We start from the raw sequence: 21578 nt of genomic DNA, 5'->3' as shown, positions 1-21578 counted from the left end.
ATTTGTCATTCTCTGATTTAGTCAGTTGGGAAAGAAGACTCTGCTCTGCTGAACAGAGCAGTGCTTTGTAAAGCCTGAAGAGTGCACACACAGATAAGTTCATATAGATCCTGAAGGAAAGACACCCCTGAATTTCAGTAACTCTAGCACAGAGATCTCATTTGTTGTCTTTTAGTATTGGTGCTTTTGGCTTGTCTTGTTCTTAGGGTTCATGGTACAGAACACCTATTAAAACTAGCATTAGATGAAACCTTGAACTAATTGGAAATAAAAGGCAAGAATATTTATAAAAGCATTCTGTATAGCTGATAAATTATAAATTCAGCGTTAACAGACACAGCCTTTTCAAGCTGGAAATAATTTTTACTCCTCTTTACATGAAAACTGTTGCAAATTTAAAGGGAATTTAAGGTCCTGTTATTTCAAAAACATTGTCATTGAAGTAGTATTCCACAGAGAAATACTGTAATTTAGTAGGGAAAAAACATGTTTCATGTAGCATTTGCTACATTTCCTAAGTAATTATTCCAGTTTATAGGTACTTTAACACTGAATCTCTACCTTGCCTGCAAGTAAGCTATATTTTAATAATTACATATTTTAATGGAAATAAAAAAACATATAAGGTTTCTAGGATTCTACCACAATCCAGTGAAGTACTTTAACACAAGCTTAACTTTTAGCACATAACCAGTTTTATTTACTTCAGTAGATCTGTTTATGTGTTTAAAATTAAGCATGTGCTTAATTGCTTTGCTGGAACCAGACCAGACCAGACCAATTAACATCTTTCAGGACTTTGTTCATGATCCTTGTTTAATTGCATTTCTCCATGAAACCTTATTTATGGAGTCACTCCTGACGTTTCTATAATTCTATATTTATACAGTGATACAATGCTTTTATCACATTAAAGTTTGCACAAATGGCCAATCGAAGGAGTGTGAACAGATGGGACTGCTGCATTAGCTCTATTTGCCATCAGAAAGTATATCTCTGAACATTTCCTTTGGCAAAAATAGTTCTCTTGTTGAATTCAGATTGCATTGAGTCTCTAATGTATAATAAACAGGGTATGTTTTATGTATCTGAAAAAAATAAGAAAATATAATCTACAAGTTGTTCCCAAAGTGTAGATTCATAAGAAATGTTCACATGTTCAACTCTTTCTCATGTGACTAAACCACAGAAACCAATATGAGCAGTGGAAATATTCATATGAGTAAAAGGTAGGCATGTCTTTGTGAAATTGGGACTACTCAAATGAGAGAATTTAAGTATATCCCTAATACACTTAAATTAGGGATCGAGATCTGAATTTTAATTTAAAGAAAGGAAAATAATGTTAGGATGCAGATATAAAACAATACATTCCATTTTTATTATCTTAAAAAGAAATAAAATCCATCTTTTCAGTTAGCAGCTCAGTGGAGCCCTTGCAAAGTACTCATCTTCTAAGGGACAAGGACCTGCAACTTTTCTTCAAGTCACTTGGTGGGGATTAAATTAGAAGGGAGAACACATGATTTTAAATAGTAGTGAGATTATGATGAGAGTAAGAAATACAAATCATATTCCTTAAAAAGCAAATTTGTTAAATTTATTTCGGACTGTGAAGAAATACTGTGTTGAATGGACAATATAAAGAAAAATTTGCAAGATCAAAAAGGAAATACATTGATTGAATGCAGATTTTTGAAATATATCACTAGAAACTTTACAAGTAAAACATAAGTACAAATGTAAAAGCACTTTTAGCTGCATCATTCATGCTCAGATAAGTCTGTTTCCAAATCATCTTTAGGAAAAAGGAGTTAAGATGTTCTAAATTTATATTCATAGTCTCAGAATGCCTATTAGTCACATCACCCACTGCTCTAAATCAACGTCTCATCTCTGAAATCAAAGAAAATCTATACTGAATTTTTAGTATTAATATTCCTGATATTATTTTACTTGGATTTTTGCCAAAATATTAATGAGATTAAGTAGTTTTTCATTCTTGTTTTCAGTGAAAAAGTTGCATAATTGCTTTAAATTTTATTTATGTCTAATGACAGCTGTTAAAAACAATAGTTTAATTAATGCAATGACTTTAATACAGCAATATTATTTACTTAGACAACCTCCAACTCCCTGAACCTTCATAGCAAATATTTTAAAATTCTTTTTTACAGGCAGCTACTGATTTATTTGAAGATTTTGAATCTCCATAAACTCAGTCTTCTTAAAGAGTGTACATTTGCTTTTGTTTTTCAGAATCAACAGCACATAGAAGAGAGTCAAACAGGATGGGCAGGCGGAGTAGGTTTTCTTGTACTCTATTTTAATCCCGTTAAAAGCTACAGTTTTCTGCATCTTCCCATCAGTGTTTTGAAACATGAAGCACCCTTCTGAGACATACAGCACCACTACTTAGACTTGTTGCACTGTAGGGCTGAGGCTTTTGATGCTGTGCTAGACATAGAATCTGGCTACCTGCTTTCTAAATTTACAAACCTGTTTCGGTCCTGACCAACTGACTAGACAGGAAAGTTGGTCGAGACAGAAATTAATGAAGGGAGGAAAGTAATGAAAAGAGGTAGATTTACAGTGCAGTGTAATCCTTAGAAGCATTCTGGAACCTAACAATAGATGTAAAATTCCTCTGGTGACACTAGGGCAAGGGATAAAATGGGCTGTCTCAGTATCTTAAGAATAAAATCTGTCCATTCAGAACACTTTTAGTGCCAGGTGCTGCACATCTTCAGCTAAGGGGGAACATTCAAGGTGAGATATGCTCCTTAGAATGGCAGGTGATACTTCTCTGGAGTTACCTCTTAGCCAAAGATGTTTTCTCTGCCCAGTAACCCTAGACAACCATATACCTTTGGAAACTTGCAGTAAAAACAAACCTGCAAGGAAATTGTAAGAGCATGAGATCAGTACTTACAGTCATATAGACTGTATTCCAACAGTGAATATGTAGTGTTGCTTATATTTACTTTCAGGCAGGGGAAGTTAACAGAATCAAGTGTATGAACTTCTCACTGCCTGAATATCCTGTAGTGAACTTAACAATGAGATTCAGTTTTCAGTGCACTGTCTCTTCAGAGATGTTTTAATGAGAAGATCATATATTTATAAAAATTAGTTATTTTACTGGGTCCTTTTTTTTTGACACTTCACTTGAGGTTCTGGTGACAGATTTTTATTAGAGCTAAAGAATTCACACACATGCATAAATCCCAGCTTTTGCCTTTATAGGCTTTCAAGTATTAGGAATCACAGATACAGTCTCCAGGAGAATTTAACTTGTAGTTACAAGTCCTAGTTGAGCTTGATTTAATATTATTCAAAACATATACTCACTCAGGAATGTTTGATTATGTTTGAAGTGTTTGCAGGTCATTCCTATATCTTCATATCTTCATGTTTTGAAAACAAAATTTAGAGTTGCAGTAATTTAATCTTGACTGACAATTTTAGTAAAGACGTGGTTCTTTGAAAGGAAGAAAAAGTTGAATGATCTTATCTGGAATAATCTGTTCTTTAAAATTAGTGGAATAGTATGCGAAACTTCAGATAGCCATTTCTTTGATGCTGTGCTTGCTCAGTGAAACAGACAATCTGAGGTCCAGAGAATACTCAGTCTGGCAACATTAGCTTTATTCAGACACCTATTTGTTAAAAAATAATTTCTGCCTGTTTTTAAAGAACTAAAGAAAGGTCATTCAGAATATACAAATTATTCTACTTACAAGTAGAGAGCTCATTTATGATGTTCTTGAGGTATCTACGTTATCAGTTGAAGAAATTCAAAATGAAAGAAATTGTAACGTGATCACAGGGAGATTGAATATCACAGGTACAAACCTGTGCAAAGTAGTTTGTCCCATTTGAACTGATTAAATAGTCTTGTTACTTTTAGTATGTGTAGTATAATCTGCTATACAGCTTGGACAGTCTTAGTCTCATCTACTGTTTTTCTTCTGTTGTTTCAGTTCTTTGTTTCTGCACCATATTTTACATCAGACAGCAGTTCATACTACAAAATTTTTAGTGACAAAAACGGTTATAAGCATATTCATTACATCAATGGCTCTGTGGTAAGTCAAGCCAAGTGTTCTACATTGATCTACTGTCATGAAATAATTCTACAATATTCAGTAACTTAAATGTCTTGCTACACAGGAGAATGCAATCCAAGTTACAAGTGGAAAATGGGAGGCAATATACATTTTCAGAGTAACAAATGATGCAATGTAAGTGTCATGAAATAAAAAGGTTGTGAGTGTTGTCAGTAAAAGCAATGCTTAATCATTGGAACACCATTTGTTAGCTCATCAGATAATAATTAGGTGTAATTTGTTTTTTATCTGAATGCATCCACAACAAATTTGTATGCTAAGACACTGCATAGGTTTGTAAACATGGTTTACTTATGAAAGATTCTTTGCAAATTGCCCTCAATTTTCTATTTATTTTTATCACCCATCTTAGAGAGGTTTATTTAAAAACACTTAATTTAATCATGTGGTTAACCCTCATACAATTTGCAGTTACTTGTCTTTTTATGATCTCCGTTTCAGCTTACTGTATAGATAGAAACAGCTTACATAATTGGAGAGATTAGCTCATGAGAATTAAGATAGAACTCCTATTTATATGGCTTATGTGTCACCTAATCGTAGTCTGAGCAAAGATTTATTAAGATGAAAGGTATATAAGCTTAACTACTCTTCCATCGCATGCAGAAATCTCAAAAAGTCTAAATTAACTTCCAAGACAGCTTTTCATCTTGATGCTTGTTCATAGGTCATCACTTAATGGATTATTTATTAACATATAAATGAATTTGCAGTTTCTATTCAAGCAATGAATTTGAAGGCTATCCAGGAAGAAGGAATATTTACAAGTAAGTGTTATCAACATGATCTTAATGACAGTAGCTTAATAAAAGATTTCTCTGGATTTGTCAAGAAAACAATTTCATTTCAAGATGTTTAATGTATAATTTCACAAGCTATTTTAACTAAATCTTAACCTCAGATTCTGTCTGACAATTGAGAGAAATGACATCTAGCATTTAAATATACTCTTGGGAAAAAAATGATAAAAATACCAAGCTTTTATTTTTAAATTAACAGTTCTGAAAGTACAGGGCCTGCATCCAAGAATATGAGAGAGACATGTAAAGTTAATTTTAGCAAAATAACAATTGCTTTGTTTGACTTTTCTCTTAGAATCAGCATTGGAAGTAAACCTATGAGAAAACAATGCATTACTTGCAATTTAAGGAAAGAGAGATGCCAGTATTATACAGCAAGATTCAGTGAACGTTCAAAGTATTATGCCTTGATCTGTTATGGTATGTATGGCATGGGACCAAACATATAATCAGTTGTTCTTTAAAATTTTATCAGTACTGTAGCTAATACTGATTATCCCAAATGATTTTTGTATGACTCACAGAAATTTCACAATAACCAGGAAAGAGACTTCCCATGTTTGAAACTTTTGTGATGTTTCAGTAAATACATATATATTCAGGATTTTTTTAACTTTTTCAACAAAAAGCTTGGGATTTTGAGCATTAAAAATGAATTTGTGAACGTCCTTAATATCACAAAACAGATTTTAATCCAGCTCATGAGAGCCATGTTTTTTCTTGCAGCAGCCAGAACAGGATTTAGAAACATATACTCTTTTCCAGTTTATGTGATCAAAGTTAGATGTAAGAAGCTACTGTTTTTCCCAATTGAAATTAAGACCTGTGTCATCTATATATGTTGGCTATTTAGCACCTGAGAACATTTTTAAGAAATTATCTAAGAAAAATTCAGTTCAAGATACGTGATCATTGAATCCACTCGCATGACACAACTATTAAAGGAAGTCTTAGCTCTTTTGTAATAAATTGATTTCAGTGATCTGAGGTTTCCTCCACTGCTGTACTCAAAAACAGTGACATCACAATCTAAAAAAAAGAGGAAAAGGATCCAAGGTTTTACTTCTGTGTACTCCGTATAAAGTTTACTGTTCTTGTGATTCTGCACCAACTGATCAGCTGAAAAGTTCCTTAGAACTTCTGTTGAGGAGAGAACCAAATGTAGCAAATAACAACACCTTTCAATCATTCTTGCACAAAATAGTCAGTAAGGTCATCACCATGTGAAAGGCACTCACCTTCACAAATACGATGTGACATGTTCTCAGAAGAATGTTTCACATTGTTAGTTCTGCATTCACGTTATGTAATCACATCTCAGGTATTAACTAGATGTCACTTCATCTCTCAGGAGGAAGCATTAGTAGATTTAAAGTTGCTTCTATTTTGTTTGCTGAGCAATGCCTGTAGATAAAAAAGTCTTTGTACACACAGTACCTTATGTATTGTAGCAGGGACTTATACAGCAGAGAAGATTCAGATTTTTGCGTCAGCTTTGAGCCCTTTAACTCCTGTCAGCTATCATTGTTAATGTAATACACACTGCATCACCAAATTCCAGCTTCAAATTGTAAATTGACTTTTTGTCATTCTTACAACAGGTCCTGGGATTCCCATTTCTACTCTTTTTGAGAACCATGGTGATAGAGGTACTGCAAGTATCCTGCCTATTTCTGAGCAATTGGTATACTCCTTTACCTTTAATCCAGATGGTCTTCTAATACAATACTTAGGATTGTGATCAAGAAGTCTTTCATCTTGTTTTGTATTAAAATAACTAGTGTCTTTCTAGATTTGTTAATCAGTAAAATCCAAACATTAATGAACACACTGATGCATTTATCTCAATTCCTGAGTCCAGCACTTTCATAGCATCCTGCTGTTTTTCCTGTTCACACAGTAGAGAGACAACGAACATGGGCAACTCTTTGTCTACCAAATTTTGAGTCAAACTTTGTAGAAAACATTATTGTGATTTCCAGAATATTCTTTTTCATTTGGATGAACATAAGACTTTCTTTTTCATGAGGCAACACTACCTTAAACAAAAGACAATAGTGTACTATTTAGAGTTTACAATTGGACCTGTTGTGCTGTACTAATTAGAATTTGGATCAATGACTTCTTCAGCCATCAGTAGAGATATCAGAGAAAAGCAGCTCTTTCAGATGATCAGTTCAAATAACTGCTTCAGACAAGGTGTAATTATTGATACAAAGTCTGATCTTCAGCAAGAAACATTCAGAGCCCTTATTCTTTAATTAGCCTGTTAGTGAAGACTTTATGCAACCAAGCCAAGCAGGAACTTTCTAGCTATGAAAATATTAATTGTTCTGCAGTGACTCTTCTCTCTCTGTCCCTTGATTTTTTCCCTAAAAGTTCTTCTCCAACTTTAAGCCTTCAATTCCTGGAATGTTATGAAAACTAGCAAAATTCTGAGATTTAGCTTTCTCTTCCTTTCCCAGTAATCAGTGGAAATGAGCTGATAGTTGTAATGGTCCTTACAATTCAGCCTGCATTGATAAACCACTGTTTACTGAGTGTTGTCTGACCAAAAGACACACAAAAGCATAAGGAAGACAAATGCTGCAATATTGTTAAACTAACTTAATCTGTGGTGATTCATGTAGAAGTCAGTGAATTGCAACATCATATTGTTTAGACTCCAGTAGCAGTTGGTACATCATATTTTACAACCACTCAACCACTTAAAAATCTTTGCAAATGGAGAAGATAGGTTAACATGTCTATTGCACTTACGGTATAGAAACACTGTGTTCTTGTATTTCTTTTGCAGAAGGTTTGAATAGATTTAAAGGTTTAAATACAATGCATGGATGGATATTTTTTTTTATATTTAATCCATTTTTATACCTCTCTGTTTTTTCTGATTCAGTTACCTTTTATGTAAAGGGCCCATACTATCTTATCAAACTATGCATCGCTTGAAATGCAGATAAGTGCCCAACTGCAAATATGTGTTTCTTAACCTCTCTGCAGCAGAGAACAGTTTCCTGTAATGGATTTTCACCACTGGTTTCATCATGCCTCCCTCTTCTGTGTTGTTATTCTCAGGAATAAAAACAAATTCAGGCTTCTCTTTAAATTCTTCATTACCTTTTTAGAATTAATTTTCCTTCAGTTCCTTGCTTTCATAATCTCTTCTGTGGTGCAAAACTATTTTTAGTAAATCATTTTCATTGCAGTTGGCAGCATTTTGAAACTATATCACCCATGAATTTTAGGAGACAGTTAAACTGACATAGATCAGTTTGGAAGTTCCTTCCACGATGCCTACAATTTAGTTGTGGTAATGGGGAAGTTTCAGGAGTTTGGAGGGGAGGCTGGAAAAGGGTTCAGCTGACTTTGCATGTGCATCCAAAAGCAGGATGATCTTTCAGCCATAAAAAAACTCACTTGAATCTGCAAAACTTGTCAAGAGTACTTTGAAAGAACGAATTCCAGTATTATATTTCTGGCATGACCTAAGCACTACCTAGCTCAATATATGTTGAGAGAAGAATACTTCTTGTACTTTTTTGAACATTTCCAGAAACAAGGAGAAGGGAAAGGTAAAGGAAAAAAGAAAAATCTCCTGTAGTTTTGAAAGGTTCTTTCATTCTGAAAGTGAAGCTAAAAGTCACAGATTTCCATTATGTTTCTAATATTCTTCATCCTTCACTATTCATGGGAAAACACATAAATAAACAAGAACCAATGGATTAATAATATAAAGTTCTGCAATCTGTCCTGTAAGTTAATTAAATTTTAAACAGTAACTTTTAAATTATGTAACTGAATTTAATCTAAAGCAAGTAAAACGATACATGTTAGTACTGTTTAGATTTTAAAAAGAAAAAAAAGAAAGAAAAAAGGTTTACTAAGTGAGCAGTAATAAGGACAGTGAGATGGTAAGTCTGCTGTCTTTGTGTAGGAACATATTGTACAGTGGTTAAATGCAGCTTTGCCATAACCCCTTGAGAAACTGAATTTCCTGCATTACCCAGAAACAAGATACTCCCTGAGGACCGTGTGCTTGACCACACTGCCCAAGGGTCTTGGAGGTTAAACTGACCTTAGTCTGATAAGCAAGAGAGGAGATACAGGAGATACAGGACTGTGTTTTGCACAGTGCCATGAATTTTGCATTTCTAGCTCCCCCATTTTACAAAACTGGGATGAGGGATCTGCAGGAGAAAGCTGTTTCCTCTTAACATGCGGGACTCTAACACTCAGAGGCAACATGTGAAATGATTTGCATTGCAAAATGTACATCCTATAAAAATCTAACGAGTATTTGTGCACTGCAATGCCAGTGCTTTTCTTTCATTCAGCTATGTGATCAAGCCCAATTAGAAGTGTCTGAGTGGATTTCATTACTCTGCTTGTAAAATTCACAAATTTCCTTTCTGTTCTAATAACACAAAGTAAAGGAATCTTAATTACAGAAGAGAAATTAACAATAAATTAGTTAATAATTCAGGCATTTCTTTTACTTAGAGCTCAGAGTATTGGAAGACAATTGGGAATTGCAGTCTGCTTTGCAAGATATCAGACTGCCAAAAGAAGAAATTAATAAGCTTGAAGTGGATGGTATAAGTAAGAACTACACATCTTTATTGTGCTTTTTATTCTTACCGTTTTAATGTTTTGCCTTAATTTTGTTAGAGTAAATATTGTCTTTCTGTAGAACAAAGTTGTTGGCCTTTCAGATTGGGAAGAAGAGGCCTGGTTCTGCCGTGTTCAATAACAGCTGATTTGTCTGTGCCTCAGGGTACTCTCAGTAAAATAGTAGTTAAAATACATTTGTTTCACAATGCACATTTTTAAAAAGTCTTTAATACTATTGGTAAAGAGTTTAAATATTGTGTAAAAACAATAAAATATGGTGGTAGTAAAAAGGGAAATGTAAACTGCTGTTCATGTGTTATGCATTATATTGACTTGCTTGCACTGTTCTTTTCAGTAGTTACTTGCCAACAGTATCCTGTGGTAATAAATCAGTGTAAAATTTCCAAAACTAATATCTGATAATCTTAAAATGGTTATGCTTTTCTAGCCACCTGGAAAAACTGAGAACCTAGACTTTTATGAAGTAATAATTTAGCGTAGCTAAATTAATGTGGGTTTCTTCAAAGCGGCTTTTCCACAGTTCAGTATAAACAGTTAATTGCATCAGTTCTGTAATTCACAGTTTGTGCATTGTGTACTATGTGCTGATTCATGTTCATGTACTGTTACACCAGACTCTGGATTATGCCTAAAGGAATCATTTCAGCCATTAAGAATCTAATTTTAATTTGTCTTTTCTAGCTTTGTGGTACAAAATGCTTCTACCTCCACAGTTTGATAGATCCAAGAAGTACCCTCTTCTTATTCAGGTGTATGTAACTGTTCCTTTCTTTGAATCTTGTTGTTTTGTTAAAAAACATACGTTTTCTAATTTAACAAAACCTGGGACATTTGTAACATTTTATAAAGCAAAAGCAAAACTACTTGGTTCTGTTTCATTTTTTGTGGTTTTTCATTGTATTTCTGGAATAGAAATTCATCCCAATGGAGATCGATAAGGATTTTAATGTTAATCTTAGCATGGTAAGGATTACTTTCTCAGAGAAAGAGAAAGGCTAAAATCATGTGGGTTACTCCTTGTAGATCTTAGCTCTGTTGCTCCTTCTGTTTATCATGAAGCAGTCTGAAAGTATTGATTTCAGCTTTGCTAATATGAAAAAATACAAAAGCCTGCTTCATTTTTTAAGATGAAAAGAAAATTAAGCCATGTGGACTTGCTTGTTGAGAGCACTTGACAGAATTTATTGCAGGCAGAAAAGCAATAAAAATTGCAGTGGTGAAAAAAAGAAAGAAAAAAAATATGCAGAAAGGAGAGCTGAGTGGGTGTAATAAACAATTATATCATTTTTTTATTAACCAATGATGATCCAAAGGTCCAAGAATGCTAAGTATGTTCGAAGGTTAGAGTTGAAGAGTCCTGTCCTTGAGGTCAAATGTGTAATTTGCATTAGGCCATTCTCATGAGGAGTGTCTCTGTTTCTTCAGCAATACAGGGTGTGTTCTGCCCACAATTCCAACAGCACATGATATTCCGTACTGAAAAAAATAAGGTCTGGGGATAGCCAAAAAGTGTAAGGAGCTGTATTTCTTAATCTTGCTTTTTTTTTTTTTTGGCATTACTGACTGCATGTGGAAATCAAATGCAAAAAAGCAGAAAAGCACCAAAAATGGATGTTACTGCTAAGGAATTTGGAGAGAGCAAAGAATTGAATCTTTGAGAGATGGCTTTTCCAAGGATTCCCCTTAGGACAAGCAGCTGATACTGCACCCCTTAGTCTGAGCTGAAACTAATTATTTCTCTTAGGGATAAGACCTACATTATTAAAATGGATTTTAGATAGCAAAATCTCATCACTAATTGAAAATAGTAGTAGAATTGTTTGTCTACTGAGCTCTCTGAACCACAGTAATTTTGCAAAATACACGTGGAGGAAATGTCATCAGTGCCGATAGCTATAGTCCAGTGTCCAATAACCAGTTATAAATTTGTAAGTATGACTGAAAATGTGTGAATTTTCTTCCTCAGGTATGGAGGACCTTGCAGTCAGAATGTAAAAGAAACCTTTAGCATTAGCTGGATAACCTATCTTGCAAGCAAAGAGGGAATTATTGTTGCTCTGGTGGATGGCAGAGGCACAGCTTATCAAGGTGACAAGATTTTGCATGCAGTATATCGAAGACTTGGAGTCTATGAAGTTGAGGACCAAATCTCAGCAGTTAAGTAAGTAGATTATCTCCCTGTATAGCTGTTGTATTTGCACACTAAGAAGTAGTAAGGTGAAAGAAATACAAAGAATTCTCAGCCTTCTGAAGACCTGAGGTCTCCAGGATATAAGACAACAACACCTGTAAAAATAAAATATTAGTGTTTGCTTGATGTCAATGAGGCTTTGTCTGGTATATTAAGTCCATACATCACTAAGTCCACATTTGGACCTTACCACTTGTATTCCATAAGAGACTCATCAGAGGCTTCAATCCTAAACCTAAAGAAATACAATTGTCAGTGGTGAAAGTTAAGCCAATGCTCCATTTTTCTGAAGTTATTTCCTATAGGGCAAGCCTACCTCAGTGACCATAAAGTTTAGCCAGAGATCCATAGGGATTTACCTCACTGATTAGCTGAAGGTCAAATGAAAAGTTTGTAGCGAAATTGAAACCGACACAAATGTTCTACAGGTCATTTAGTCACAAACTTGCATTCTATGCTGTTGTAGGATAGTTAAGAACAGAAAGTACCTGAGGTCCCCTGATAAGTGTTCCCAACAGCTGCTCCTTTGCATGAAAACACTTTAAAGTGTTCCAAGGGAAACCAGTTCCCTATGCAGAGATTTTGAGAGAAAGTGAAAGATGAAGATGGCAAAGAAAGGTTGTCTTGTTAATTTTACAGATGCAGTAGCACTGCTAAAGTGAGCATTTGAAGAAGTGTTTGAACCCCACAGAGATGACTGCAAGGCAGGAGTTTAGCCTAGCCTTTGGTGGGGAATTTGGCCCATCAGAGATAGATTGGATAGATTTCAGAGAGATCAGAGACAGATTGATGGATAGATTTCCAGGTGCAACAGTAAATACCCTATTTCCTCCAGACTTGAGGAAGATACTCGAGTATCTTAGCTGAAAATTGGATGTAGTGAGCCAGGTTTTCACAGCTTTCTCTGCTTGTTTGAGAGCACTGCCTGTACTTACAAGTGTGTGTGAGAAGGATATCTGTTCCTTCCTCTTTCTGCTTTGTGATAATTCATATCCTCCTCAATGTTATTAATATAAATGTGCTATTGTCCTTTTCAGTGATAAATGAAACAGAATAGCTGTATATCATGTCAAGTTTTTCTATTATTCTATTATTTTATTTTATATCTTGAAACTAGGAGGAGTGGCATATTTCAAAATATCAGAAGAATTATTCTATATTATTCTGAATCATCACTCAGACAGAATATCAGAGGGAACATAAACTGATTTTGCAGTTGCAAAATCTGCTGAGACAGGCCATGAAAAAATGACCTCAGACTTTACACTTCCCAGTTTTCTGTCAGCACCTAGACTAATTTTTATTCAGTTAAATGTAGTGCATTCCATCTTCCTGATCTAACACATGGATTAAGATGCATGATTTTTAAAGAGCCTCATACTCTAGTGGAAAGTTCTTGGAGGGTTTTTTACTGTAGGTGGAGCCCTGGGGATTAAGACAGTAATATAACAAAACTGAATAATTTTTTGGCTTTTCTAACTCTGTCCCACCCAGATAGTGTTTTGGGTGTTGTCAATCACTTGGGCTTGTCCTCTTAAATAACTATATAAGTAAATATATAAGTAATAAATATAATAACTATATAAGTAAATATATAAATGTATAGAAATATATAAGTAAATACTATGTGTCCTGATGTGTGTCTGAAGCTATTGTGTTTATCTGTCACTCTCAACCCTTTGTGGTCTTTTGCCTCATCCTCTTTTCTTTGCTGTTGCTATTGCATCTTTGGAAATACAGTCTCCACACTCTGATGCAGGATATTTGTAGGAGGCCTAATATTTCTGGTTCTCTTTGCTTAGTGAGAGCATAAGAAGTTTTGCATCTTTATACATTTCAAGTTTATTACCTACTTGGAGCATTAATAGATGATTCCTTCATTATTATTTTTTATTAAAATAGCCATAAGAGCTTTTTACTTTTCAGGCACAAAATAAAAAAGCTTATTTCTCCAGGGAGTCCCTAATCTCTTCAGAAGTTGATACTGTTCCTCTAGAGAAATCAATGTATTACCTCACTGTGACATCAGTATGTTGGGTATCTTGCACGATAAAGGCTGAATGTTAATGGTAATCCAGCACCTTTAGCACTAAAGCAATGAAAATGATCCTCATCCAGTGGAATAAAGCTTGTTATTATGAAAGCATTGATTTCGGTATTTTTTATTCTTTCAGGAAAAGTTCTTTGTCTTCCCTTTCAACACCTATTGATTGAATAGTTGATGCTTTGTAGAAATCAGGCATGCTATGTTGATTGTCAGTTTGCTCAAATCAGTGGGATGTGTGGAAAAAAGTGCAAGAAAAACTATTTTTTGCTAATTTGTTATTGTACTAGCAACTTTTTATAATAATGCATATATTTCTGTGGTTTTATTTTCCACAGAAAATTTATAGAAATGGGCTTTATTGATGAGAAACGAATAGCAATATGGGGCTGGGTAAGTGATTGGAGTTTTTATATCTATCTTTAAAGAATCCTGCAGCATAACTTTTTTTTATTCTTAAGGGTTCTGTCTTAAGCATATATAAAATTTCTTTTGCAATGTGTGATGGTATTGCCAAAGGGGATAGTTCCTGCTGGTACTTATATACATGCAATTGCTACAGTTCAGGCCCCCAGAAATGAATCTTTGGCAGCTCAAGAGGGAATTTTGAAAAGCTCATGTCTAATACATTGTTTGGACTTGAAGTTAAGCCAAATTAAGACATTTTAATTGGCTTTACTTTTAACTTAGGGATTTACTGTCAAAATTCAAGTATTGTCCTTTCTGATCTGAGTTTAAAATAGTGAGAAAAGTCCTATGACTATCTCTCATCAGAAAATGTGACCCCTGCATCATCCTGAATCACTGTGTACTTGGCTGGCTTTGCAATGGTCATCAGGGATGAATCTGGGTCTGAGGGGTTTACAACATAGACAGCTTCATCGAGACATGGAAAAATTGGGCAGTACGGAAGTCATTCCAAATCATTAGCCAGTCTATTTTTCAACTTTGCTTTTTTCATGTATTTCTCTTTGTAATGCTCCTAGAACCTTTAATAGGCAGATATATTGCCTCATCTTAGACAGCACATGAGCAGAGTTGCTAAAATCTTTCTATGAAGCTTCTACCAACCAATATTTAAGTTACTTTGGTACAGTTACTATTGTAACACCAGAATAAAAGGGTGTCATATGGTAAAATTAAATGACACAGATACTTAGAAGTGAATAATTCTAAAGTGACATTAGGTAATTTAAGGTCTCAAGAAAATATTTTTTTCCCGTACAAAAAAAAAAAAAAATTAATAATTCTGCTTATTTCCCTTAGTCTTTCCTATGCTACTGAAGTAATCTTCAGAATTTTTCATGACACAGCATATTTTTATCCCTTCCTCCATTCAAAAGTAAACAGAAACCCATTATTTGGCAAAGACCTTATATGAGTTTTTCCGACCTCAGTTCCACATCCTGTGGAGAGCCAAACCAAAGGCTTTTTATTTACAATATTTTTCTGTCTCAGCAACTAGCCCCATTCAGTTTCACAGATCTATTATATCCAGGATTACTTACTGCTTTACCCTTCTTATGGCTGTGAACTTATTCTTCCTTTCTGGGTCCCCGTTTGAAGAATCAGGCCAGAAAATACTGAGAACAGTGGCAGGCAATAGGGAGGAATTGCTCCATCCTGAACTAGATGAGTATATTTGTACTGATGACTGAGTTAGTTCAATATGCTAATCTTTAGCAAAACCTAGGTAGTTTGTTAAGGGAGGGAAAAAAACCTCTAACTCTTCTTGGAGGTGCACTTTGAAAGGATGAGAGGCATTGAAAACAATCTGCTAGAAGGAAAATTTCTGTTTGGTTTTAGGAAAAAAAAATGAAAATACTGATCACTGTTGAAGTAGATGGAGTGGAGAGGATGGGTACTATGGATGAGACTGCAATCAGTATCATTTCCATCTGAAGTTAGCCCTGTTTTGAGCTATAGGTTGCATTAGATTGCTGTGAAGGACGCTATGAAATTCAGTTTCTCTGTGACTGTAAGTGGTAATGAAAGGAGGGATAAACATTGAAAAAGCAGCAAAAAAAGAAATTATTTGATAAATTTGTCTAATCTCTCTGATAAGAAATTACATCAGATCCATTTGATATCAATAAATTCATTTCAAAAAACTCTCAACCTTTTGTTAACGCATGTCCTCCATGCGTGCAAAGCAAATTAGTTAATTTGGAATTAGTTTATATGAGTTTGACTCAGAAAACAGAATGATACTTCACCAGTAATTTTAAACTGTCTGTGATTTCCTCCTAGTCCTATGGTGGCTATGTAACTTCTTTGGCACTTGGATCTGGCAGTGGAGTATTTAAATGCGGAGTGGCTGTGGCTCCTGTTTCCAGCTGGGAATATTACGGTATGGAAACTTGTCATAAATACTGACTTGGAAAGCAAGATGTAGCATTTAATGACTTCTTAAATTAAATCATTGCAGGAGACTGGCAATTTGAAATATAAAGACATTCAAATTACCTAGATTTAAAACTTTTAAGACCTTAAATTTAATGTTTTTCTTGCTGAAAATAACTGAGTGCAACTGGCAGTTTGGAACTGATTTTGTCACAAAGAAAGTATGTCTGGATAATTCCATATGCACTTCTATAACAGTAAGTGCATAAAGCCCTCTCAGTAAACTGGTGTTAAGGAGTGATCTGCCTTAAAGTCCTATTAAAGCATTATCACTGAATTCAGAAACAGCTGAACTGATTTATCTGCCAGCAACAGAATCATAGTACATTTCAACTTCTGAAATCACAGATGACCTGTGTCAGGAATCAGTATTTCTTATGACTGCAAAGTTGTTTGCAAAAAGCAGTGGAAAAAGAGAAAGACTATTGTGTTCAATATAATATTTTTTAATTAAATATTTTTCCCTCTAAATGTTTCTCAGCCACACCTGTATTGTTGTGTTACAATACATATTCTTATTTACGTTTATGGAATTAGGCTCCAAACTGTTGAGAGGAAACAGCACTGGGTGTATATTCCCAAGACCTTCCTGTGTGAATAAAGCAGGCACATACTTGCCGACCTGTTAAGCTTTTGGCATGGTGTTAAGGAACCTTAGTGTAAAAAAAAAATCATGGCATGAATATTTTCAATGAGTAAAATGTAGCACTTTGAACACATTTACTTAGCATATGGTCGTTTTCTAAGAAGTCTTGGTTATGAGAAAAAATTTTGGTTAAATGGGAAAGATTCCTTCCCTGACTGCTAGCACAGACATTCCTTGTATTTATGGTGTTTTGCAAACAAAGGGGAAAATATTTGTATGACACAGGAAGCATAGTCTTCATGTTTTCACTGGCATCAAGATTTTTTAAAGACATTTTTACTCATGATCACAAAATTATTTCCAGAATGCAGGAATAAAGCATTGCTTTCGCAAAAGTCCCTTAATAAAAGATAGGTTATAAAAATTCGTCCCAGCATCACAATTCAAATGAAGTTTTAAAGTTCAAGCAGATTAGACCTGGACCATTGCAATCTCTACATCAGCTGAATTTCAGGTGGCAATTAAAGAATCTTGCTGAAAACACACTATAAAATCCAATCAGGCAAATGTACCTCCACTAAGGAAGGAAGGAAACCAAAGGAAGTCATGAGTCATAAGTTTTGGCAAACAGATCATGTTAACATTAGGGTGAACTGTGTTAGGGGCAAAACTACAGGATGTTACGTCCTTGAGTTTCTGAGTAGTATCAGTATGTCGCAGGATGTACTGGCCCCTAGAGCTTCTAAATTCTGTCCAACCCTCTTTTAAATGCACAGATGAGATTCTGGACCATAATCTTTTGTCAGAAGCTGTCCCACCCCCCTCCATTTTGAGTCAGAGCTGAACAGCTATAAGATGGAAAGGAAGATTCCATTCAGGGACAATGTATAGTTAAAAGTATTATATCTGTGACTGTTTAATTAAAATTTATTTAAATTCATCTGCTTTTCCTTCCTCAATAATTGACAAGCTGAATCTTCCACTTAGTCACTATAATGCAATTCTGCTGACCTCTGTGGACTTGTTGTAGCTATACTGGTAGAACAGGGTGGAAAAATTGGCTCAGAATACTGTAGAAATGTCAGCCATTCAGAAAGAGTCTATTTTATTGAAAACTTAAGCCCAATATGGTTGTTTGACACTGTGTTGACAACAAATATTGCACATTTTCTGTTTTCATGGAATGATAAAGAATTTTGATAAAAGATAGGATAATTTTTTTTGGTACTTATATTACAAATTATCTTCAGAAGCCTTGCTTGGCTTATCTGGGAGACATAGTCCACGTCTTTAGCTCTCAGAGGCAGCACATGTAAATGATACATAATAAACTATGGGAACAAGAGTATATTGATTCATTTTCTTTTCCTGGGAGGATTCTCATTTCTATTTTTTAACAAAATTTTTCTAATACACTGTATCAAACTGGACAAGATAGACAATCCCAATTCTTTAATGATTACAATGGCCATCACCTGTCTTTTGAGAGGGAAAGATGACAACTCTTTTTGTCAGAAAGCCCTGACTTGCTTAAATATATAAAGTCCTTGTAATACTGCAGCTTGACTGCTCCATATGTGTCAGTTCCTCTTTTGAGGCAAGGTCATAAAGAAAGTAATCTTCTGGTAGTGGCAGCTGCTGTGTCAGTTTTCCATAAATTTTCATAACAGCCCCTAGTTAAAGTACAAATACCAAGGCAGCTCAAAGAGAGATGTTTCTACGGATTTCTTGGTGATGGATACTGTTTAGTTATTCACATTTATTTTGTCAAATTTGTTAACAGTCTTTGTTGTAGTTAGAAAAAGGAATTGAACAGAGACCTACAAAACAATGGGCGACCTTTTCAGTTCATGTCTGCATCCTTTCCTGCTCCCTCTAGTTGTTGCATATATACATTCAATAGGAAAATGACAACATGCATATCCATATTTACTGTTAATACACATACAATCCTCAGCTCCTCTTTTTGCAGTAACAGAATTAGTGTGTCATCTTTCCACCATGCACCTTTATTGGCTCATTGCCTTATTCAACTGGCTTCTGGAGCTCAATGCAACAGCATAAAGTTGTATCAATTCATTACCTTTATCCCCAAAACCTAGATAAGTATAAAACCACTATTTCTGCAAAGATGGTTTGGAGAACAGTAAGTAATTAGCCTTCATTGCTGATTTTTAAAATAAGTGTAAATTTGGTGTGTTATGAGGAAACCAAGAACAGACACAGTTAAGCATCATTTAATTTCCTATGTGTCCCTGAAGCCACAAAATAGGTGCACTTTCTTTATCTATAGCTTTTTTCTTCTTTAATTTCAGCATCGATCTACACAGAACGATTTATGGGTCTTCCTATAAAGTCCGATAATCTTGAGCACTATAAGGTGAGAATTCTGTTTCTGTGCCAATCTGCCTTAAATTTGAATCACACTTCTATGGATGAGTGGAACTGTGAAGAAAGTGGCCCACCAGCTCTCATGGTACAGTCCTTTTGTAACAAAGCTACTGCCATGAAATTCTTATCTCCATAATTAATTGTCGGTTTGTATTTAAAAATCCCAAAAATGTTAAATGGAAGTCCTTATTTTCTTACTTAGACAAGTCAGACTGTTCTGCCAGTGCAAACCATTAGCCTAGAAAAGAACTGAAGTGTGAGGGATTAAAATGTTGATGTTAATAAGGTATTGGTTGGTACTGTTAGCTGAGATATGCAAACTGCTTCATCCAAATTTTGCTCTCTGATAGTAAGATCATAAGGATACTAAATGATCAGAGCAGATTCCCCTGCCTAGAACAGGTTGCCATTCTTTTCTTCACATTGGTAGGAAGTCTGTGGTTTCCTTTAGCAGCACACACACCAGCTCTGGATACAGAGAGGCCTGAATTAGCATCCAAAGCACTTAGTGGAAACACTCCTGTTAAAGATTTGGATTGTGTTCTCAGTATGTATTTCCATCCCAGCTTGAAGAACAGAAATGCTTAATACCAAACATCCCTAGTGGAACTGTCTGGGTAGCCAGGGACTAGAGCATTCTGGGAATGACATGACTAGTGCTGTTCTTTGTATGAATTGGCCCTTAGAAAAGACACTAAATATCAAATCTGTTCCTGATAGTGTAGAGACATTTGTGACAGCACAGAAAGCAGCCTGCTGCAAGCCAAGCTTGCACAGGGACCTTTTATGGACAGATCTCATCAATATGGTGCAGATTAATATTTTTTTCTTCTGCTGGTGCTTTTCAGAACACATGCAAACGATGTAAGAAAAAAACAGTATTTATTTCTAGGTATTCGTGTCCTGAAGCCAAAGTCACAGATCACAGATGCACAAAATAATTTAGTTTGTCAAAGACTTCTGAGATCATCCGGTCCAGCCATTAACCTTACACTGCAAAGTGCATCACTAAACCATGTCTCCCAAGTGCCACATCTACATGTCTTTTAAATACCTTCCCATATGGTGACTATCACTGCCCTGAGTGATTGTCAGGCCTGTTCCAATGCCTGACAACCCCTTCCATGAAGAAATTTTTCCTCATATCCAGTCTAAACCTCCTCTGGCATAATTTGAGGCTATCCTCTTGTCTGGTTGATTGTTGCCTGGGACAAGAGGCCAACATATCTTCAGGGAGTCATAGAGAATGTTAAGGTCCCTCCTGAGCCTCCTCTTCTCCAGGCTGAACACCCTCAGCCATTCCTCAGAGGACTCACTCTTCAGACCTTCCGCTGCCCTTCTCAGGATACACTCCTTCACCTCAGCGTCTTTCTTGGGCCCAAAACTGAACACAGGATTCGAGGTGTGGCCTCACCAGTGCCCAGTAAGGGGGGTGATCACTTCTCTGGTCCTGCTAGCCCCACTACTTTTGGTACAGGCCAGAATGGCTCTGGCCATCTTGGCCACTTGGGGATGCACTGGCTCATGTTCAGCTGTTTTCAACCAATTCCCACAGGTCCTTTTCTACCAGAGAGCTTTCCAGCCACCCTTCCACATGGCCCCTAGTGCTGAATAGGGGTGGTTGTGACCCAAGAGCAGGACATGGCACTTTGCCTTGTTGAACCTCAGACAACTGGCGTTGGGTCTTTGATTTAAGTTGTTCAGATCCCTCTGATTTATATACATACATATATATATATATATATATATATATATGTATATATACACACACACACACATACATATACAGCCACATATATGGTTTCGATTGTAATCTCAGATTGATAGGAAGTCACTGCTATTATATCAGTTCAACTGTGTGATTGTTTTTCTACTAGGTAATGAAAGCCTTTCAGCACTATAAATAAGTGGCTTAAATTGAAGTTGCTGAACTGTTCTTTTTTCCTCTCAACAGAATTCAACTGTGATGGCAAGAGCAAAGAATTTCCAAAATGTAGAGTATCTTCTCATCCATGGAACAGCAGATGGTGAGGTTTGCAAATGGCAGAACAAACACAGAGCCAGAATCACTTTGTTTGAAAAACATTAAGCATCTATCTTTGATTGGGTCAGGTCTTAGATCTTTGGTAGATTTCCATATGACCTATCATAAGATGCTTACTCATTCTTAGTAATGTCAACTGTATCACTTGATAATTAGTGGACACAGCTAAATGCACTATAACTTTATGCTTTGTGGTATTAACATGTTTCAACAATCTTTTTTTTTTTTTCTTTTTAGATAATGTACATTTTCAGAACTCAGCACAAATTGCAAAAGCTCTGGTTAATGCACAGGTGGATTTCCAGGCAATGGTAAATAATAGACTATTTTTCATTTTGAAAAGTGGTTCATCACTTT

At 35.3% G+C, this 21578-nt stretch overlaps 1 protein-coding gene across 4 annotated transcripts in view; it reads left to right on the top strand.

The window, feature by feature from the left end:
• Positions 1 to 21578, top strand: part of LOC137477071 (prolyl endopeptidase FAP-like) — a 37563-nt gene that overhangs the window by 14357 nt on the left and 1628 nt on the right. For 2 of the 4 annotated variants that reach the window (XM_068195682.1, XM_068195679.1), the window contains exons 12-25: positions 2260 to 2304; positions 3984 to 4088; positions 4174 to 4244; positions 4844 to 4897; positions 5226 to 5350; positions 6532 to 6579; positions 9431 to 9529; positions 10244 to 10313; positions 11529 to 11723; positions 14136 to 14190; positions 16048 to 16147; positions 19102 to 19166; positions 21132 to 21204; positions 21459 to 21532. In XM_068195682.1, the coding sequence (XP_068051783.1) occupies positions 2260 to 2304; positions 3984 to 4088; positions 4174 to 4244; positions 4844 to 4897; positions 5226 to 5350; positions 6532 to 6579; positions 9431 to 9529; positions 10244 to 10313; positions 11529 to 11723; positions 14136 to 14190; positions 16048 to 16147; positions 19102 to 19166; positions 21132 to 21204; positions 21459 to 21532 (1179 nt within the window). The remainder of the gene's footprint in view (positions 1 to 2259; positions 2305 to 3983; positions 4089 to 4173; positions 4245 to 4843; positions 4898 to 5225; positions 5351 to 6531; positions 6580 to 9430; positions 9530 to 10243; positions 10314 to 11528; positions 11724 to 14135; positions 14191 to 16047; positions 16148 to 19101; positions 19167 to 21131; positions 21205 to 21458; positions 21533 to 21578) is intronic. The other 2 variants (XM_068195681.1, XM_068195680.1) reach the window with 2 other exon arrangements.

This window comes from Anomalospiza imberbis, chromosome 7 (genome assembly GCF_031753505.1).
Source record: "Anomalospiza imberbis isolate Cuckoo-Finch-1a 21T00152 chromosome 7, ASM3175350v1, whole genome shotgun sequence".
Lineage (NCBI taxonomy): Eukaryota > Metazoa > Chordata > Aves > Passeriformes > Viduidae > Anomalospiza > Anomalospiza imberbis.
The sequence above is the reverse complement of the archived record's forward strand: the minus strand, read 5'-3'. Positions and strand labels throughout refer to the sequence as shown.